Source organism: Rhinatrema bivittatum, chromosome 6 (genome assembly GCF_901001135.1).
Source record: "Rhinatrema bivittatum chromosome 6, aRhiBiv1.1, whole genome shotgun sequence".
Lineage (NCBI taxonomy): Eukaryota > Metazoa > Chordata > Amphibia > Gymnophiona > Rhinatrematidae > Rhinatrema > Rhinatrema bivittatum.
The window spans coordinates 141,124,481-141,146,963 of record NC_042620.1 but is presented as its reverse complement, the minus strand read 5'-3'; the positions used below and the strand labels follow the sequence as shown (position 1 = coordinate 141,146,963).

General features: G+C 48.2%; 1 protein-coding gene across 9 annotated transcripts in view; it reads left to right on the top strand.

Moving 5' to 3' along the window:
• The window catches only part of LOC115093766 (solute carrier family 40 member 1-like), a 168,748-nt gene extending 153,084 nt beyond the window's left edge, over window positions 1–15,664 (top strand). For all 9 annotated transcript variants that reach the window (XM_029605988.1, XM_029605992.1, XM_029605989.1 and 6 more), the window contains 2 exons: window positions 2,044–2,703; window positions 13,430–15,664. In XM_029605988.1, the coding sequence (XP_029461848.1) occupies window positions 2,044–2,703; window positions 13,430–13,749 (980 nt within the window). In that variant the 3' untranslated portion in view covers window positions 13,750–15,664. The remainder of the gene's footprint in view (window positions 1–2,043; window positions 2,704–13,429) is intronic.
• The last annotated feature ends 6,819 nt before the right edge of the window (window positions 15,665–22,483 follow it).

Below are 22,483 nucleotides of genomic sequence, written 5' to 3'. Positions count from 1 at the left end.
TGGAGATATGTCGGCGAAAATCGCTATACCCTGACCTTCCCACTATCAGGTCAGTTGTTTCCTAGCAATGTTGTAAATTTTTTCTTTTACTGCATAGCTATGAAAGAAACGATGGGCCCTATCCAATTTAATGAATACCAGTTGTTCCTGGCCATTTTGTTCTGGAGGAGGCAGAAGCTTTGGCAGATCTGTATTACTACCAACTCATAGTCCAGAAATGCAGGCTTCTCCGGTACTCCCCTGAAGCATAGATTACTCCATTGAGATCTATTTTTGAGATCCTCTAATTTATCTGATAGGGATGCACATTCCAATTGTAAGGATTTGTGTTCCACTTGCAGTCGGCACAACCTTTCGGCCTGTGTCTCGGTTTTGTTATCCATCTCATCCAGGTGGCAGCCCAGATTAGACATTTCCTCTTTCATATCAGCCATCAAATCCATCATTTCTATTTTATAATTCTTAATATCTTGTCTGAGATCGCAAAACAGACTACGGAATTCCACATGGGTAGGCAAGTCAGTCTCTGGGAGGGAGTTACATCATTGTATTTCCAATTCGGCACTTCCGCCTGCCACCATTATCTCAGGATCGGCCTCCCGACTGTCATCAATTTTGTTATAAGAAAACTCACGAAAATTGACAGTTTTCTTTTTGACTGACATCGCCAGACTGTAGAGAACAAAACAAATAAACTGAGCTAAAAATTGCTCTGAGATGCCCAAGATAAGCAATGGATTTGCCCGCTGGGTGGAGGTGCTCCGATTTAGGCTGCTGAATGCCCTGATTACATCCATTTCCCCCAGCAGCACATGCTATTTTGTGTGAGTGGCAGAGAAGGTAAAAGAGCATATACTTTTTAGAGATGTGAATCGGAACCGGAATCGGTTCGGATTCCGGTTCCGGTTCACATGTGGTTTTTTTTTTCATTGGGCCCGATCGCGGTTTTGTTTATCGGCTGTGCCGATAAGCAAAAAACCCACCCCGACCCTTTAAAATTAATACCTTAGCTTCCCCCACCCTCCCGACCCCCCCAAAAAACTTTTTACAGGTACCTGGTGATCCAGTGGGGGTCCCTGGAGCGATCTCCTACTCCCAGGCCGTCGGCTGCCACTAATCAAAATGGCGCCAATGGCCCTTTGCCCTTACCATGTGACAGGGTATCCGTGCCATTGGCTGGACCCTGTCATATGGTAGGAGCACTGGATGGCCGGCGCCATCTTGTGCTCCTACCATGGGGGTCGGGAGGGTGGGGGAAGCTAAGGGATTAGTTTTAAAGGGTCGGGGTGGGTTTAGGGGTTATTTTTGTGTGCCGTTTTTCCCGCCCTCCCCCAAAACGATAAGAGAACCCCCACGATCAATATCGTGGGGTTTTCCTATAGTTTTGGGGAGCCCCCGATTTCTGACGATTTTGAAAATATCGTCCAATATTTTCAATTGTCCGAAGCCCGATTCACATCCCTAATACTTTTTAAAATGTCCTTATGCACATGCTATTTTCATTCCTCTGCCTAGCCATGTCGCCTCATGAATGTCTCTTTGCAGTTTAGCCAAAGGTATGTGTGCTGTGGAAACCCACATGTACTTTTAGCCAGCCAGAAGAGCGCAAATTATAGAAGAGCAACCTAGGCACGTGTGTCCATTGTAGCATGGCTAGATTGCTTTGAAGATTGTCTTCTCTATGTCTATTAAACTGCTGTGATGGAAGTACTGATGACAATCCAATCTCTTCTTAATATTTTTTTTTTTTTATGTTATTGCAATGTTTTGACTATTTCTGAAGCAGGCTTTTAAAAAAAAGTTGCACATGTATATGAAAAAAGACAGAATGGTTTATGTTGTCTTCATGAAAATTCAACAATCCAGTTTAGCAAACTAAAATTTTTATTTGAGAAGATTGATTTCTTACATTTCAAAGTAACAATGTAAAATTCTGCAGTATAATGTATCAGCTGGAATTAATAAGGTAGTATAGTAAATACTGTATATAAATCATAACAAAGATAATATGCAAGGCTTTATCAGCTGTGTTTTTATTTACAGATACTGAACAAATTCCGAATAGTGAAGACAGATCCTCAGAAGACACTCACGTAATGCATGAGCAAACTTTAAGGAACTTTGAAACCCAGAACAAGGAAAAGCCAAGCTGTATTCAATTGGTGGACAAACCTTTACGCACATTCCGAGATGGATGGTTAGCATACTATAATCAATCAGTGTTTCTGGCCGGCATGGGTCTGGCATTCCTCTTCATGACTGTGCTGGGCTTTGATTCAGTCACCACTGGGTATGCGTACACTCAGGGCCTGAGCGTTTCAGTGCTAAGCGTTCTGATGGGGATCTCAGCCATTGTAGGAATCCTTGGAACTGTGATCTTCACCTGGCTTCAGAAGAAGTGTGGCTTAATCCGCATGGGCTTCATCTCTGGAGTTGCCCATGTTGCCAGTTTGAGTTTGTGTGTGATCTCTGTGTTTATTTCCGAAAGTACTTTGTATCAGATCTTTTCTCCATTGTATAACAGCTCCCAATTACCAGAAAGCCATTTGGTTGCAACTGTTTCTCCTGATGAAGTGCCTCAAGCTTACTTTACAACTGGAATGCAAAATTTGACAAACAGTTCTAGCACACAGATGTCTCCCGCGCCTGAGCCTTTAATCTCTGTGACTCTGTTGTTTGCTGGGATTATTGCTGCTAGAGCTGGTAAGTACCAATAGAGAAAACTTCTGACAAAGAGGTTAGCAACCGAGGACCAAAATCTGAGTAACTGTTCTACTGGTTTTTCATGTTACCCCAGGAAAGATATTTTACTTCCTTGTGCCTTAGGGTATTCAACTGTAATTGTATGATGATAAAAGTTGTTATATCGTTCCTATAAGTACCAGGATCAGTCCAGAGAAGTGGGTTGTGTATCCCTACCAGCAGATGGAGTCAGAGAACCAAAACTTTGGGCACTGCCATATATACTAGAGTGCCACTTGCAGTCCCTCAGTATTTCTCTGACTCCAGCAGATAGTAGAGATACACTCCTGCAGTCTTTAGTTCATTTTTTTCAGTTAGTTAGATAAATTTTTTTTCTTTTAGACACTATCACTTCCTGAGATGTTAGGCACCTTCGTGGGCCATCCCTCAGTGGAAGCAGGGCTTTCTGGGGATTAGATATCCCTGGCAGGGTCTAGCCCGCCACGGTTTGGGGGGTGACAGCCAGGGACTCCTGGTTATTCCCCTCCAAGACTAGTGCAGCTGCTCCTCGACCCCTGCAAGAGCTTTTTCTATTTTTGTTACCTCAGTAAAGTTAAAAAAAAAAAAAAAAGTCAGCTGGTTGAGCTGTGCGGCTGCAGACTGCTTTCGGTTTCTAGGTAAGGAGTCTGTGTGAGGGGCTGGGCCCGCTGAGGCCGTGTGGGGAGGCTGCCAGCCTTTTGATCCCTCAGTTCCCGGGGCTCCGGGTTGCTTCAGAGGGCAGGGGTGGGTTTGTAATTCAATTTCTCACAGGACAAGCAGGATGGTAGTCTCACATATGGGTGACATCACAGGATGGAGCCCTGTACGGAAAACTTTTCTGTCAAAGTTTCTACAAAGCTTTGACTGACACTGGCACACTGAGTGCACTGAGCAGCTCAGCCTGCAATTATCCCTGTGAACCACAGGTGTCTCCCTCAGTCTTCTTTATTCCACTCTGCAGTAAGCATAGCGGTTAGGAGCTCTGTGAGAAATTCTAATACTTTTTACGCACGGAAACACTTAAACTTTTACTTCACAAACACTTTTCCCTGCACGGGTCTCCCTTCGCGTACGTTTATTCGACGCTCAGTGAGTACTATGCCCTGTTTTTTCGGTCGGTTCCTGTCACCTCCCTGGCCTGCCAACTGACTGCGGCCTTCCCTCTCCCTATGTTGTCAGTTAGCCACACATAGCCTGCGAGTGTCCCTCTGTGACACTCTGCCTGGTTATTAGCGCTAGTGGGACAGGGACTTCCACGATTTCCGTTGCCGCCAGGGCCCCCTGTTGATTTCAGGTCGTGCGATTTCCTCTGTACCCTCGCGCAGTCGATGCCCCCATTGCTACCGTCGGTACCCCCTTCAGACCGCCCTGGATTCTTAGATGCCATCGGCATCCCTCCCCCCGTGGAACTCTGATGCCATTGTCCCTGCATCGTTTCTATCAGTGCCATCCATGTTTTTCATCCATGGCACTGATTTTTCCTTGGGTTTCATCGATGCCATCATTGCCCGGATGGATGCTATCAACGCTCACCTTTGTATCATCGGTGCCATCCATGCCTGGGTCGATGTCATCATCGCCCAGGGCACTTCCATCGATGCCAGGGTCATTTCCATCACTGCCCAGGACCATTGATGCTCAGGTCCATTCCATCGATGGGCATTGATGCTCAGGTCCATTCCATCGATGGGCATTGATGCCTGGGTCGATTCCATCGATGCCCAGGTCCATTCCATCCATGGGCATCGATGCCAAAGTGGATTCCATCAGTGCCCATGTCTGGGCCATCGAAGCCTATGTCGGTGGCATTGGTGCCCGAGTCGATCCAATCGATACCGACAATGCCCGTGGCCATGCCACCGATGCTGTCGGCGCCCACCTCCATACATCGATGCCCACGTCATTTCTATCGGTGTCTTCGACGTTTCTATCGATGCGGTCATAGACTCCGTTGATGCCGGTATCATTTTTCCGATGCCAACGATGTTTTTTCGATTATTCGATGCCACATCGTTCCCATTGATACCTATGCCAATGCTGTCAGTGTTTCCGTCACTGTCATCATTGCTCTGCCCGGGTCATCGACGTTTTTTCAGATATATTTTTTATGATACCCTCGAGGCCGCTTTGGCCGACATAGCACCGCCACATAATGCCCTCACCTGAACACGGTGCTTCATGCTTTGGATTCTTATTAAAGCCCCGTATTAGCCTACGACACTACATAGTGCCAGGAGTAGTGCAGGCATGCTGACAATCCATCATCAGTCGCCATCCAGGACAGCGAGGGCATCCATCTCGGCGCTGGGGAAAGACCGGGCCGAGCACCATGGCATGCATCGTCACTGACACGGTGACTGTCCGCCACCACTGTACGCCATGACTGTACGCCACCACTGTACGCCATCCAGCACATCGGTGCTATCCTTCTCGATGCTGGAGAATGCTCAGGCTGAGCAACATCACCACTGCCATCAACACTGTTCTACACAGTTATTGGCAGTCCTTGGTGCTCCAGAAACACCGGAACGAGTACCGAAGAATTCTGCACTGGCGTCACGAGACATTAAGCCGCTGTGATGAGGGCCAGGTCCACGAGCCAAAGATGGCTCCCCTGTTCCCGAGGCGTGCCCCACCAACATCGGTGCAGGATTGTGGCCCTCCACTAATTACGGTGGTAGCGCCAGCCATGCTCAGCCTGTCTCCTCTATACCTGCGCCACCATACCAGGCATCAGAGTTGAGACGGACGTTTACGTCCGACAGGCTACCCCTCGCGGACTCCTGAAATCCACGGAACCAGCAATCTTCACCGGCTCATCCTTCGGCGAGCCACGTCGGATGGTAAGTACCCGCTTCTGCGGCATTCCCATTGAGATGTGTCCTCTAATTCGAGCCACATGGTTCGAAAAGTTCTAGGTCATGTACCTTCCAAGAACCGTATTAGTGTCACATATCGCTATGCCAGCTATGTCAGCCACAATACCAAGAGAACCTCTCTATCCTTTCTTTGGGATTGCATCACGACTTTACCGCTCACACTCCCGTGGGAGGTTACATGATATCCAGATTACATCACCCCTCCAGTTGGACATCTCCTGGTCTCCCAACTGGCCGGATATCAGAGTGGCCACCCCACTTTGTACCAAGGTGCCCGTACACTCCCCCAGACGCTACAAAGCGCAAGAGGGGGGGGGGGGTTGGGGAGTTTTAATTACACTATTCTTTCTTTCAACAGAAAGTAGTTACTCTCCGCCCATCCTGGACCTCAGAAATACCAACTTTCTTCAGAAGGCACAGGTAAAATGGTATCTCTCGTAGGTACATTACCTCTAATCTTTCTATGTGCTTCATGGTGAGTCAACAATATTACAATCCCAAGCTCTGCCGGTTGCACCAGCTTCGGCAACTGGGGTATTTCATTGAATCACTATCGGTGACTGCTGTTTCTCTACGGAGTGCAACATCATTCACACTTTCCTTGCATGGATAGCTGCATAACCACAGTCAATCCACGCAAGGAGCTCTAACTTCTACATGACTCACTATAAATTACTACCTGGGATTACTGTCACTGCCATAAATCTCTTATACAACACTTCTGGACACCACAGTCACAATGACCTTCCTGTCCAGCAACCGTGCAGACATTCTAATGAATTCTTACATGTCCCTGCGCGCATATTCCATAACCTCATCCCCTCAATTCTTCATTGTTGGGCCATAGGGTTTTTTCACTGTGCACTTTCCTCATAGATCCAAAACTGCTATGAGTTAGATTCAGTGAAATTCCATTATCAGTGGGTCTAAGCTGTTCAACCACTTTCGTCCCTCATCGATATTGCAGATCTAGAACCAAAACCTAATCTGATTCTGCTCATGCTCGCATTTACTCAGGGTTGTAAAGTTTGACCTAAAAGCTTCTCAACCTAATATGCATCTATTCCACTCCAGGCACAGTTTCACATGAATTTCCTGGAGCTTGAAGCCATGAGTTATACCCTTATGCTTTCAATACTGCCTCTGCAACAAATCTTTGTGCATACAGACAGACAGCATAGGGACAATGTGCTTTCCAACACACAAGCACACACAACCTCTTAGCTGCTCTGCAAGGAAGCTGCGCAGCTCTACCCTTGGCCCTTGCTCACTCCATGCATCCTCGGACTACTTATCTAAGAGATTTACTGAATGTACTAGCAGACCTTCTCCATGTAGATTTCCATCCTCTCGAATGGTCTCGGACTACATGTGTAGCGGGAAAAATCTTCTAACGCGGAGGTCAACCGAACTTGCCCTCTGCGTCCGAATCGAACCATACGGTGCACAGATTCTACTCCCTACACATGTTTCCAATGCGTTCCCATAGACCCTGTCTTCCATCAAGGGTCTCTTAAATGTGTCTTTTCTGCTACCTCTCATAGCCAGCACTCTTCTAATGTTGAACCGGGACGGGGTTCACTGTTCCTCAGACCCACGTCCTGGCCGAGACCAGTATGCTCCCATACTTCTCAATCTATCACACCAGTAACCAATTTGCCTTCTCACATGTCAGTCTCAAATCATTTATTTATTTATTTATTTATTTATTTATTTATTTAACAACTTTTATAGACTCACTGATGTTCTCAGGTACTGGTAGTGACACAAAACCTTCCACACATAAATCCTACCATTCAAAATGGCATGATTTACCACATGATGCATACAAAAGGGTATTACCCTTTTTCTTTTTTCTACACCACTCTTTTCTCTTGCTCCCTCGGATTCTGCTCCCCAGACATCCTCCACATAGGTACACCTCTGTTCCAATTGGTGTATCGGTTGGGAGTGGGGATACCTGATTAACAGTAAACCCCTTCTGAGTCAGCTTACCATGGATTGTCCACTGATCAAGCCGCCTCTATTTTCACTAGTAATGGAATGGAACCTATATTTCGTGCTTATAAGTCTCATACGTTCTCCATTCGAGCCTTTCCATTCCTCTCATTTCACAGTTTGACATGGGAAATTCTTTCCCTCATAAATGTCATTTCTGCCAACAGGGTCAGTGAGTTACACACCTTGTTACATACTCATCTGACCCTGCTTTCCTCCGTGACCGAGTGGTTTTATGTATTCAACTTCATATCTTTCTTAAGGTAGACGTTGCATCTCACCTTACTCAGAATATACTTTGCCTATTTTTCCCAACACCTCTCTCTCACCAAAGCGAGAGGGTTTTTCCACTTCTTGGACAGGAATAGTGCACTTGCATTCTATGTAGATCGCTCTACATTCCATGGGAATTCCACCTAACTCTTTCCTTCTGTGGCAAGAGCCAAGTTGCGAGTTCCAGTGGGCAAACAGACCTATTCCTCCTAATTGATGATCTGTGTCTCTTTTCCTACCAACAAGAGGTGTGGGTCGCTTATGTGGCAGGTGCTCTATTTGATCTGGTGCAGACCTCGGCGAGAAGTATGGTGTCTTTGGTGTCAGTGCGACAACTCCTCTGGCTGAGGAATTGGGCGACGGATTTGTCCTCTAAGTCTCAGCTATGCAATCTGCCGTTTAAAGGCAAACTCCTATTTGAGGAGGACCTGGATCAGCTGGTGAAGTTACTTGCGGAATCCAAGGGCAATCGGTTGCCATAAGATAGGAGATCCTCTAAGAAGGCCTTTCCTTCTCGAGCTCATTTTCAAGACAACCGGTGTTACAGATCTAGCAGATATACTGCACCGACAGCTTCTAAATCAGCTCCAGGACGTCAGCAGTCCTTTCGTGGGGGTCGCCACCCTGGTAGAGACTTGGGACACCTTGGGGCGGAAAACAACAAAACCTCCCAATGAAGCCATGAGCACTCATTCCGGCATCGAAGCTGTCGGAGGCAGATTATTCACCTTTTACGCGGAATGGGCAAGGATTACCTCAGACCAGTGAGTCTTAAAGGTCATCAGAGACAGCTACGCTCTGGAGTTCTCGCGTCCGGTCCGAGAGATTTTTGTGGAGTCCCGCGTGGTCTCACACAGCAAGTGCAAAGTGGTCCGGGTAACTCTACAACGACTTCTCGACCTCAGAGCGATTGTCCCTGTGCCGGAAAATCAGCAAGGCCGGGGATGGTACTCTATTTACTTCGTGGTCCCGAAAAAGGAGGACATGTTTCGGCCCATCCTCAATCTGCAGAAGGTTAACCGTTGTCTTTGAGTTCCTTGTTTTCGGATGGAAACTCTGAGGACGGTGATGGCGGCAGTTTGAACAGGGGAATTCCTCGCGTCACTAGATGTCACGGAGGCGTACCTACATATTCTTATCCGGTTGAGTCACCAGAGGTTTCGCATTTCGAGGTCCTGGGTCAACACTTCCAATTTTGAGCTCTCCCATTTGGTCTTGCAACAGCTCCTCGAATGTTCACCAAGGTCATGGTGGTGGTAGCTGCCTTTCTACAGAAGGAAGGGATCTTGGTCCCACCCGTACCTGGACGACTGGTTGATTCGCGCAAAATCTCAAGAAGACTGCAAGAGGTCAGTTCGCTTGGTGAGGTTCACGTTGCAGTTGCTGGGGTGGGTGATCAATGCCCAGAAGAGCCACTTGGAGCTGATTTATCTGGGAGCACGGTTCGATACCTTGAAGGGGAGAGTGTTTCTAGCGCCAGACCGTGTAACGAAGTTACAAGCTCAGGTCCATTCCTTGCTCCGGAGAAGCAAGCCCACAGTGTGGCATCATCTTCAGGTCCTGGGGTCCATGGCGTCCACCTTGGACTTGGTACCCTGGGCATTCGCTCACTTACAACCGTTACAATGTGCGCTTTTGTCTCATTGGAGTCTGGTATCGGAACAGTTCCACCTGCCAATGCCGTTGCTTCCGAAATCCAGAGCCAGCCTGACGTGATGGCTGTCGCACACCAATCTGGAACGAGGAGTGGATTTGGACACGCCAAATTGGCTAATAATTTCCACCGATACCAGCTTCTCGGGGTGGGGTGCTGTGTGAGCAGAGAGGTCCGCACAAGGACTGTAGTCTGCGATGGAAGGATCATGGTCCATCAATCGTCTCGAGACAAGAGCGGTGTGTCTGGCCCTACAAGCCTTCTTACCCTGGATTCAGGTCAGAATGGTTCGAGCTTTCTCCGACAATGTGACAACGGTGGCGAACATCAACCGGCAAGGCGGGACACGAAGCCCCACGGTGGCGCTGGAGGCGTGGCTTCTGTTCGCCTGGGCGGAACGTCACCTCTGGGGCATTGCCACCTCTCATGTCGCAGGGATGGAGAACGTGCAGGCGGATTTTCTCAGCAGACAGCAACTTGACCCAGGTGAGTGGGAGCTATCTGCCGAGGCGTGGAACCACATTTGCGTCAGATGGGGAGTTCCTCAATTGGATCTGATGGCGACGCGGGCGAACGCGAAGACGGAGTGCTTCTTCAGCCATCAACGAGAGTGGGGCTCGGTGGGCATCAATGCTCTCGTTTGTTGCTGGCCCACGGGAATCCTCCTGTATGCCTTTCCGCCTTGGCCTCTCATGGGTCAGCTTCTTCGCTGCATAGAACTTCACCCAGGGCGAGTGGTCCTCGTGGCTCTGGAATGGCCATGTTGTCCCTGGTTCACGGATCTTGTGCGTCTGGCTCTAGGGGGACCACTACAGCTGGCCCATCTGCCGCATCTGCTCCATCAGGGACCCATATTTTCTGATCGGGAGGATCACTTCTCTCTCGCGGCTTGGCTTTTGAGAGGCGATGTTTACGCTTGAAAGGCTATTCCGAACAGGTCATTTCCACTCTCCTACAGGCACGACGTCCAGCCATCTCCATGGCCTATGTGAGAGTCTGGAAGCTTTTTGAGTCATGGTGTTGTCCGTGGGACTGCAATCCCTTGGCAACCGATATCCCTTGGGTTCTGGACTTCCTGCATCAGGGACTCGCCAAGGGGTTGGCATTCAATTCCCTTCAGGTACAGGTTGTGGCACTGGGTGCATTGCAGGGCAGGTTCGATGGTTTTTCACTTACAGCATACCCAGATATTGCTCGTTTTCTCAAGGGAGTCAAGCATTTGAGACCGCCCGTCTGCTCTGTGTGCCCAGCGTGGAGCTTGAATTTAGTTCTGCGGGTGTTATGTGGCGCCCCGTTCGAGCCTATCCGCAGGTCTTCTCTGAAGGATCTGACTTTGAAGACGGTGTTCTTGGTGGCCATTTGCTTGGTTCGTCGGATTTCAGAATTACAGGCGTTGTCGTGTCGGGACCCCTTTCTAAGGATACACGACGATCGAGTGTCTTTGCGCACAATTCCGTCCTTCGTGCCTAAGGTGGTTTCAGCCTTTCATGTAAATCAGACAGTGGAACTACCAGGGTTTCCACATTGGTCTAGGGACTCTGCTCAGGACAGAGACCTTCATCTTTTGGATGTGCGATGCGCTTTTTTGCGTTATATGGAGATTACCAATGACTTCAGCCATTCTGATCACTTGTTCATTCTCTTTGGGGGCCCAAAGAAAGGGGATAAAGCGTCTAAGGCGACCATGTCTTGTTGGATTATGGAAGCTGTTTGCTCGGCTTATATTGCCCGTGGCCGTCAAGTTCCTGAGGGTTTTAGAGCCCATTCCACTAGGGCCGAGGCTACTTCCTGAGCAGAGTGTCAATTCTTGTCGCCTCAGGAGATCTGTAGTATTGACCTCTCTTGTTTTTAGAAACCACATATCTTGTGTCCCATATCTCGGTTGTGAAAGTGAACGGTAGTAATATAGCGTCCACTATTCAGAAAGGACTTTGAAGACTTGTGTCTTCTCCCCTTTCAACAGGAACCCAGATTTATTTATTTTTTTTTACATCAAAAGAATAAAGATTTACACTTTGAAACAGGAAAGATTTTGACCTGATCCATTAAATACAACTCTTGAAAATTACTCTAACGTATCACCTACAACTTATATGTTGATTCTTATATAGTATCTGTGATGTAGAAAGACATTGGGGTAGATTTTAAGAGGCGCGCGAACAGCCTACTTTTGCTTGCGCATCAGACTCAAGCAAAAGTACGCTGGATTTTAGTAGATACGCGCGGAGCCGCGCGTATCCACTAAAATCCTGGATCGGCGCGCGCAAGGCTATCGATTTTGTATAGCCTGCGCGCGCCGAGCCGCACTGCCTCCCCCCGTTCCCTCCAAGGCCGCTCCGAAATCGGAGCGGCCTCGGAGGGAACTTTCCTTTGCCCTCCCCTCACCTTACCCTCCCTTCCCCTACCTAACCCACCCACCCGGCCCTGTCTACACCCCCCCCTTACCTTTGTCGGGGGATTTACGCCTCCCGGAGGGAGACGTAAATCCCCGCGCGCCAGCGGGCCTGCTGCGCGCCGGGCCGCGACCTGGGGGCGGGTACGGAGGGCGCGGCCACGCCCCCGGGCCGTAGCCACGCCCCGTACCGCCCCCAAAACGCGGCCGACACGCCCCCGAAACGCCGCGTCGACCGGGCCCGCCCCCGACACGCCCCCCTCCGAAAACCCCGGGACGTACGCGAGTCCCGGGGTCTGCGCGCGCCGGTAGGCCTATGTAAAATAGGCTTACCGGCGAGCAGGGCGCTGAAAATCCGCCCCATTATGTGGATCAAACGCGCGCCCGCCCGCCGGCTCCCGTCGCTGCCTGGATCAAAAGCGCGCCCGCCCGCTGCCGCCACCGCCTGGATCAAACGCGTGCCCACCTGCCCGCCCGCTCCCGCCGCCGCCTGGATTAAACGGGTGCCCACCCGCCCGCTCCCACCGCCACCTGGATCAAACACGCACCCACCCGCCAGCCGGCTCCCACCGCCGCCTGGATCAAACGCGCGCCCACCCGCCCGCTCCCGCCTGGATCAAACGCGCGCCCGCCGGCTCCCGCCGCCACCTGGATCAAACGCCTGGATGAACGGGCGCCCGCCAGCTCCTGCCGCCGCCGCTGCCTCGATGACCGCACGCCCGCCCGCCCGTGTGGAGATGGGGGATTCGGAAAGTGACAAGGTATTTATATTTATATATATATATATATATATATATATATATATATATATGTAACAACTTTACGCTGCAAATGTTAGTATATATGGAGGTCGTCCATGGTGCAGTCCGGTACGTAGCTGTTCGAACACCACACTAACACCAGGTAGAGGGTAGGCGGTAAACTAACAGGTTAAGGACGCGGCAAAATAGCGGGTTACAAAGGAGATAATCGGAGCGCGCGTCACAGTATCGGAGGGGAATAGCTAATTTGTTCATTAAATAGCTAATTCGTTCATTTACATATCATATACATGCTGCATGCGGAAAAGGTTACGGGTCAGTTTCAAGAAGCGCTAAGGACGCGTGAAACTGGAGACTGTATCGCAGGATCGCCTTACGCGTCCCAATTGTGCTCCCACAGCGAGTTAATCTCCAACCGCACCTTACAGTATCGAGCTGCAAATTTGTTTTTAGGAAGCCCAGTTCCAGTTAACTATGTCCCCCAGAACCTCTTTACTAACATTCTGCAAAACACTAAAAGCACTTCTCCATCCTCTTGAAAGCTGTTAAGCAGATTGTGCTCCAGCAAAAAGGCCCAGTGATGGCTAGTGATTCTTATAATCACAGATAAACCCTTAGAATATGCTTCCTGATTAGCAGAGGTACCTTCAGCCACTTATAATAAAATAAAATTCAAAGTTATTGAAAGTACTACAGGATATTTCCAGGAATACAATAGCAAAATTTTAAAAAACATTCTTTTCTCTGGCAGGTCTTTGGTCTTATGATTTAACTGTGACACAGTTGATCCAAGAAAATGTCATCGAGTGTGAACGAGGTGTTGTAGGTGGCGTCCAGAACTCCATGAATTGCCTGCTTGACATGGTGCGTTTCATCATAGTCATCCTGGCTCCCGACCCTAAGGATTTCGGCTTACTGGTGCTTCTTTCTTTCGCCTTTAATTCATTGGGTCACATGATGTACTTTTGGTATGCTTACAGGAATCTGGGGAATAAACTCTTTGCTTGCTGCCCTCCAGCTCCACAACCAGTGAGAAGTGATTTTCAACACCATGATATATCCCTTGCCTAAAAAAAAAAAAATTACCTTTCACACATGCAACTTTCTTGTAATTACATTGTAACTCAGGATCATACCAAGTAAAATGGATTCCACTTAGAACTCCTGTGATATAAACATTCCAATATTAGCAGCAAATGGCCAAAGCCCTAGCATGTTCTGTTTAAACTTGAGATAACGGCAGGGGAGTCACATTAATTGCTATATCTGTGAATATGACACTATTGCCCCATACACTGTGAATATCATTTTTCGTTTTGATGTTAGTGGGAGTAGTCTTAGATCAGCCTGCTATGGCCAGTGTACCAGATGATAATTCTAGCCTCCTGCAAAGCATATGCAGCAAATGACCTTGTAAAAAGGTCTTTGCTTCAGTGCTTTGCTTCGACTGTTTTTGAGAGGCTTGTATGCATACAGCTTTTTTTGGTTAGAGCTTGGCGAAATCCCTACAGTACCTGAATGTAATCCTCTTATGAAGTTCTGAAAAGCGGAATATACATAAAATAACAGCATATTTTTCTGAATAAATTAATTGTAATTTGGATCAGAAATTAAACCACCAGCAAGAGGAGAACCCTAGAAAATCAGCATATTAATTCATGCACAAGGATAAATAGGCAGACAAAATAAATTATAGTAAAGTGAATGTTAATAAAACATTGTCATGATATTACAAGATTTGGGGTTTCTCAAAATCAGTATATCAGACATCAAATCAGTGTTATGCCATATAGCAAGGGTGGACAACTTTGGTCCTCAAGAGCCACAAACAGGCCAGGTTTTCAGGATATCCACAATGAATATGCAGAAGAATTTTTCTATACAGTGGAGGCAGTGCATGCAAGTCTATCTCATCTATATTCATTGTGGATATCCTGAAAACCAGGCCAATTTATGGCTCTCGAGAACCGGAGTTGGCCACCCCTGCCATACATGATATAATAATCTTCCTCTTTTTCATATTTCTTCAGTGAATAAACACTTCAAGGCAGTTAGTACTCTTTGGAGGGCAAATAAAAGTAATAAAAGAGGTAAATCTCAGTCTTGATATGCCTGGGTTTCCCCTCAAAGACACTTAGCCTTCCCCAACTCTAACTAATCAGAGAGCTTGCATACTGTCTGCTTCCAGCTCGTAGGATATTGCGGGATTTAGATAATGCTGGATCCAGAAAATCATAGAAATATTTTTTGTGTGTTCTATTAAGAAATAATCTTTTTTTCCCCCTGTAACATTATTTATATAACATAGTATGCAACCACAGCAGAAAAACTGCAAGTGGTAAAAGAAACTGGTGCTCTAATGGAATTTTGCATTTTTGTACCAATTTTTTTTTATGTTTATGGTCCTTGAAGATTTTATATTCATTTTGCAAAAATAAATTTTTTTCAAATAGAAAAGGTTATATATTTCTTTAAAACAAACGTTCATTATTTTAGCATTTTTTCCCAGTTGTTAGATAAAATATATCCTGTAATTTAAATATTTGTATACACATAGGACAATTTTCAAAAGTATCCTAATTGATGCAAAGCCCACAGATATTTTTACTCACTGACTTTGTATCAGTACACACAGGGAAAGTTTGAGCATACTTTACCTTTTAAAACTGATCCAGAAAAAAAAAAGTACCAGCACAAATTTGTGCCTACTTCTATATGGGCATTTTTTCCATGGAAAACAATGTCTAGTTTTGAAAATTCCAAACGATGCCTATTGTTGCCTCCCCTGACTTAACCCCCAACTCCGAGCCTGCCTCTTTTTCTCCTGGTAACAGTATGTACGTTGTTGATGCGTATACACACTTTTACCCAAGAAAAGGGTGGGCAGTCTTCAGTCAGTTTCTGGGTGAATGGCTTTTGAAAACTGCCCTCATTTATGGATTGTATAAGAAATGTTTTTTTTAAATAAACAACTTTTGACTTACTATTCTGTTCTGATTTTTTTTTTTTTGAAACAGGTTTTATTATATTTTTCTGAAACATGTCAGAATTCCAGTGTATTTCAATAAATATTGCTTTTGAACCTTCACACATGGGTGATATCATCCGCTGGAGCCCGGAAATGGAAAACTTATGTCAAAGTTTATAGAACTTTGACTTGGCACACTAAGCATGTCTAGCATGCTTTATACTACACATCCAGGGTCTCTCTCCAATCTCTCTTTTTTTGCAGAGCTGCAACATCCCGGTTTGTGAGCACTTCTTGGCCTTTTTAGCCTAGTCTGGAAAGCTTTTCTTAAATGCTTCTTTTTGCATTTTATTCAAAATATTCGGTGCCAGATCCCTCTCAGTCCATCCCCGATAGTGTTCCTAGTCAGGGTTTTTGTCATTTATTGGGAAGTTTCCTTTTGAGGTAGATTCCCCCACAGTGGTAGTGCTTCAGTGCCCACCAGCCATCAATGCCCGCTTCCATCAATTTTGATTGTGTGTCCCTTTTATTTTGTCCTGTCATGGCCACATCTGGTTTCCAGCAATGCCCTCTGTGCCTGAGGACCATATCCATTATGGACCCCATGAGACATGTGTCCTCTGCCTGGGGGCATCACATGATGTCCGAGGTTGCCGTGAATGCACACAGATGACTCCAAAGGGATGTCGTCTTCAGATCAACAAGATGGAGCAACTGTTCGGGTTGAGGAAAACAGAGTCATCTGCATCGGAGGCATCAGTATCAAAGGTCACCTTGCCATAGTCTTCTTTGCCTTTGGCGTATAGCGTAGGCATGGACCGACCACTGTCAATCTCCTCCAGGCCGGGGATGTCAGGTTTCTCGTAAGTTGCTTCAGCACCAGGGAAGAACTGGGCCGAGGGAAGTTGAAGAAGCATCGACACAGGTCACCATCTATGCACAGTGCCGGGCACAGAGATGCACCAGCGCATGCTGTAATGCTTCCGAAGCAACACTACGGCGAGGAGCACCTCCATTGGTGCTGGGGGTCCACAATGGTCTCCACTGGTTCTGATGCCAGTCACTGAGCCTTCTCATGGGTCAGAAGAAGATTTGGCCACCTCTCATTCCTCCTAGTCTGTGTTGGTATCAGCAATGTTCGAGGAGGAGCTGGAGTGGCGAGTCCAGTTGGCGGTGGAACGTGCGCTGCAGGGCATTGGTCCTATGGCACTGACAGCACCGGAGCCAGTACAGTCTGTCCTGGAACAGCTGCTGGAGAAGCTCAATGCACTCATCAGTGCATTACTGACCCAGCTGGTGTGGGTTCCCGGGCTTGCATCTGTGCCCGTTGGGGTACCACAGCCTCCCCCTACAGATATAGTGGTTGTAGCCCGTTCCTCAAAGGAGGAAGCTCCATCCAGACTGGCAGAAACACAGAGGCCTATAGCCCCCCGCTTTCCAGCTCTGCCGGTGCCTGCACCTCTGGTCAAAGGCCAAGTGCATAGGGCCCCATCCCCTGTTGCTTACAGTGAGGATGAGGGTCCCTTTGACCCCTGGGGGGATGAAACCATGGAGTCTTCCTCTAAGGGCTCTGAGAGTCTCCCCTCAGATCCTTCTGCAGAAGAGCAAAGGAAGTCTCCGCCTGAGGACTTAACTTTCACAGGGTCCTCAGTTCAGTTACTGACGGAGGAGGACGCCAGGCACAAAATGCTTGAGATCCTCCAGTTTGTGGAGCCTCCTAAGGAGATCATGGCGGTACCAGTACACGGTATCCTTAAGGAGTTGCTGCTGAGGATATGGGAACACCCCCTCACAATGCCTTCTATTAACAAGAAGGCTAACAGGATCTACCTCGTCCAGAAGGCTCTCTGATTGGATAAGCGTCAGCTGCACCACCAGTTGGTGATGGTCAAGTCTGCTCTCAAGAGAGCCAAGCATTCTTGGACCCATTCCTCGGTGCTCCCAGGGAAGGACCACAGAGCAATGGATGCTCTTGGGAGAAAGGTGTTCCAGGGAGAAAGGTATTCTAGGGAGTCATGCTCATTACCTGCATAGTTTCCTATCCGCGCTATATGAACCAGTTCTTGCGGGATATCTGGAAGCAGGTGCAGGAGGTGGCCAAGTAGCTGCCTCAACAGCAGCAGGACACCCTTATTTCAATGGTGCCGTGAATGCCGTGAGGGCCTGGAGGGCGAAAACACAAGTTCCATGTGACCTATGATGTTTTTGAAACGGCATTGAGAGTCTGCAGTGGGAATCAGTGCCCGCTGTGGGCCTCGGATCTCTGAACGGAGGTACAGGAACAATTTGCTGACGTGCCATGTACTGGGGAGAATCCCTTCGGAGATAAGAGACATGATGGTCCGGTTCCGGGACCACTATGAGACCACCAGCACTCCAGCAAGATTAGGGCAGATGAAGTCTTTTATCAGAGGAAGTACTATCCTCTGCCCCCTTGCTCCCGTCAACAGCATTGGGGCTCCCATGACTGTCCCAGGCAGCAGAGAGCCCCAAACCCCAGCTGGCACCTCAGTCAACTCCAGGGAATTGGGGTATTGACTGGGTCATAGGGAGCATAGGCCAGTCACCCATACCCGGGACGGTGGACCTTCTGGTCGAGGGCAGGCTGTGGTTCTTTGTGAACCAGTGGCCCAGTATAACCTCAGACCAGAGGGTTCTCTCTATTGTCTGCCAGGGGTAACAATTGAACCTATTGAGTGTCCTGCCAAATTGCCCTCTGAGCCCATTTCAGGGACCAGTAGTGCATCAGGAGGCACTTCTAATGGAGCTATCCTCCCTCTTAAGGGCCAGAGCTGTCAAGCTTGTTCCACCAAGGCAAGAGGGCAGGGATTTTACTTTAGGTACTTCCTGATTCCAAAGAAAAAAAGAGGACTCCACCCCATCCTAGACCTAAGGGCCTTGAACAAATTTATAGGAACCCTGCTAAATACGGCTCAGACCAAGGCCTTCCTGCCTCATCAAAGGGCCGTCACGGCAGAGATTCAGCAGAGCCAGCAGATGTCAGCCTAGCACATCTTGAAGCTGTTGGGCCATATTGTCGCAAGCGTCCATGTCTCTCCATTGGCACGATTACACATGTGCAGAGTCGAATGGACCCTGAAGTTGCAGTGGCACCAGGCCAAGCAGAACCTCCAGGATTGCATCCAAAGACACCTCACTCCTCCAGGACTCATTGTCCTGGTGGCGGGTACTTTCAAATCTGGAATGGGGGATCTCTTCAGATCCCTTCTACCCAAATTGTCCTAACCACACATGCATTCACCCTGGGCTGGGGAGCTCATGTAGATGGGCTCAGCACCCAGGGCCTCTGGTCTGCCTAGGAAGGCTGTTGTCACATCAACTTCGTGGAGCTTTAGGCCATCAGGTACATGATATGAGCTTTCAGAGATCAGCTGTCCAAAAGGTTATCCTGATCCAGAATGACAACCAGGTAGCGAGTTGATATTGTCAACAAGCAGGAAGGTATGGGATCGTACCTCCTGTGTCAGAAAGTGGTTCAGATCTGGTCGTGGGCCCTGTCCCAAGGGATGGTGCAAAGGGCCATATACCTGACCTGGATAGAGAACATGGTAGCGGACAGACTGAGTCATGCCTTCAGACTACATGAGTGGTCCCTGGACCAGCAGGTTGTGAATCGGTTATTCCGCCTCTGGAGAAGCCCAGGATTAAATCTGTTTGCGTCCCCTTGCAACAGGAAAGTGCCTCGGTTCTGCTCTCTATACAAGTCAGATGGCAAACCAGCCTCTGACACCCTTGCCAGTCATTGGGACAAGGGTCATCTGTACGCATATCCTCAGATTCCCTTATTGGCGAAGACTCTCTTGAAGCTTCGCAAGGACAAAAATATTATGATACTCATAGCCCCTTACTGGCCAAGACAGATCTGGTTTCCACTCCTTTGGGAGTTATCCATCTGGAGGACAATCAGTCTGGGGACTTCCCCCAGATCTCATCATGCAAGATTGAGGCAGGTTATGACATTCCAATCTTTGGACCATGTTGCTCACAGCCTGGATTTTGAGAGTTAGTTCTGCAACCACTTGATCTCTCAGAGGATATGTCTCTGGACCTGGTTGCTTCTAGAAAGCCCTATAGACTGAAGTGGAGGAGGTTTTTCATGTAGTGTGAGCAGAAGGCCCTAGATCCATTTTCCTGCCCCACAAAAACTGCTTGATTACCTTCTGCACCTATCGGAAGCTGGCTTAAAAAAACAACTCTGTTAGAGTTCATCTCAGTGCAGGTGGCGCATACCACCAGAGTGTAGATGGTACGCCCATCTGTGTACAGGCTATAATTATTCGTGTCATGTGGTGCCTGCTTCAACTATAGCCTCCTGTAAGGCCTTCTACTGTGTCTTGACACCTAAACGTGGTGTTAACTCAGTTGATGAAAGCTCCTTTTGAGCCACTGTGCTCCTGGGACCTGAAGTACCTGACTTGGAAGGTCATATTTTTGGTAGTGGTCACCTCAGTGCACAGTGTCGGCGAGCTGCAGGCCTTAGTATAAGCTGAATAAGTAACTAAGTTTTATCATGACAGGGTGGTCTTGCGCATGCACCCTAAGTTACTAAGGTGGTGATGGACTTCCATCTTAACCAGTCCATTGTCCTGCCAACATTCTTTCCCAGACCCCATTTGCATCAAGGCAAACAAGAACTGCACAGTTTGGACTACAAGTGAGCCTTAGCCTTCTGTCTGGAGCGGACAGAAGCCCATATTCAGTTCACCCAACTTTTTGTTTCTTTTGATAAGATTAGGTGGTTGGGCATTGCCGTTGCCAAACAGACAGTATCTAATTGGCTAGCAGTTTACATCTCCTTCTGTTATGCTTAGGCGGGATTGCATCTTGGAGGTCATGTCTAGGCTCATTCTGTCAGAGCTATGGCAGTATTGTGGCCCACTTGTGAGCAATGCCCGTGGAGGAGATATGCAAGGCTGCTACGTGGAGTTCTCTCCACATATTCACATCTCACTATTGCTTGGATAGGGATGGTCAATGTGACAGTAGATTTAGCCAATCTTTCCTTCGGAATCTGTTTGAGGTGTAGAACCCAACTCTCTCCTGCCTAGGGTTGTTGTTTCGGTTCAGGCTGTCTTCCCCTCTGTTACTAACAGCCCCATTGTTGTACTCATTGGCACCTGGTTTGGGAGTCTGTTGTCCTCTTTCATGTTGGAGAGCAGCCTGTAGCTAGGGATTCACCTATGTGCAAGGACTACCATCCTGCTTGTCCTCTGAGAAATCAGAGTTGTTTCCTGTAACAGGTATTCTCTGAGGATAGCAGGATGTTAGTCCTCACGAAACCTGCCCACCACCCCACGGAGTTGGGTTTCTCCTGTCTTTTGTTATACTTCTAATTCTTTGTAATAAGACTGGAGAGAGACCTTGCTTGGATGTACTCAGTGTGCCAACTTTGACATAAGTTTTCTGTGTCAGGGCTCCATCTGATGTTGTCATCCATGTTTGAGAACTAACATCCTGCTGTTCTCAGAGAACACCTGTTAACAGGCAAGCAACTCTGCTTTTTTGTGAATGGATGAGGTATAGAATTTGAGTGTTTCAAGAAAGTGATTATGCCTATTCTCACAGGACAAGCATAATGGTAGTCCTCACATAAGGGTGACATTACAGGATGGAGCCCAATCACGGAACACCTACTGGGCATGCCCAGCATGGCACTAACCCTGCATCCAGCAGGGGATCCCCCTTCAGTCTCTTTTTTTCTGCGCAGCAGTAGCCACATGGGTTAAGGAGCTCTCTTGAGATTCCTGACAGGATTTTTCCTCTCAGCACTTTTTCAAACATTTTCTAAAAATTCTACCCCGTAGGGATCCCCCTATCAATATCCGTGCGCCACGGTCAAAAGGTAAGGCTTTACCCTTGTTTGCAGTCGATTCCCATCGAGCTTTCCCTTCGGGACCTACTGGCCATCGACCTCACTGCGGTTAAATTTTTGTCAAAGTCATGGTGTCTGGTTTTCATCGGTGCCCCGATTGTCCTCGGACAATGTCCATCACAGATCCGCATAGGGTCTGTGTATTGTGTTTGGGGTCCGACCATGACATCCTAACTTGCACCAAATGTGCCCAAATGACACTGAAGAGCCGTGAGGCCCGCTAAAAGAAAATGAAGTTTCTCTCAGTCAAAACCCCGACTCCATCGACCGCTTAGATGACTTCTGAGCCGGTGCCATCGACCTCTCGCAGCACCGGGACACCGCTGCTGGCCGACTGGCTTCACGACGACTCCAAAGGTGCCGACTTCCTCCTCATCACCTCAGGAGAAGGACAGAGGAGAGCATCATGAAAAGCATCGACACAGTCATCGAAAAGCTCAGCCCGCCAATCCAGGCAAACTCTCGGCGTTGACAGAGCCACCGACAAAGAAGTCCCATCCAGAAAAAGCCCCATCCTCTTTGTGACTGGGTCATCGAGGCATTCCCCACCTTCATTGGTGCCAGGAACCATGATTCCACTTTCACCGGTGGAACCTCCGGCTACGCCAGTGCTGCCTCCTATTCCGGAACCGGGGCTCCAAGCTCCAGGCTTCCATGAGGAATTGGATCGGATGATCCAAGAGGCCATTGGTAAGGCACTGCAGGGCTTCCAGTCTCCATCGACACCGGTGCCCGCGCCGGTCACAATCCGATTTCCATGGCGCTCGCATCGCTACTGGGTAGACTGGATGTGTTGATCGGTGCCCTTCCACCGCTGGAACCGAAGACACAGGTATGTCCTCTTCCTTAGATGCCAATACCTTTGTCATCGGAAGATGAAGAAACACAGATACCCATATCACCGTCTGGAATTCTGCCACCAACTCATCCATCGATGTCGCCGG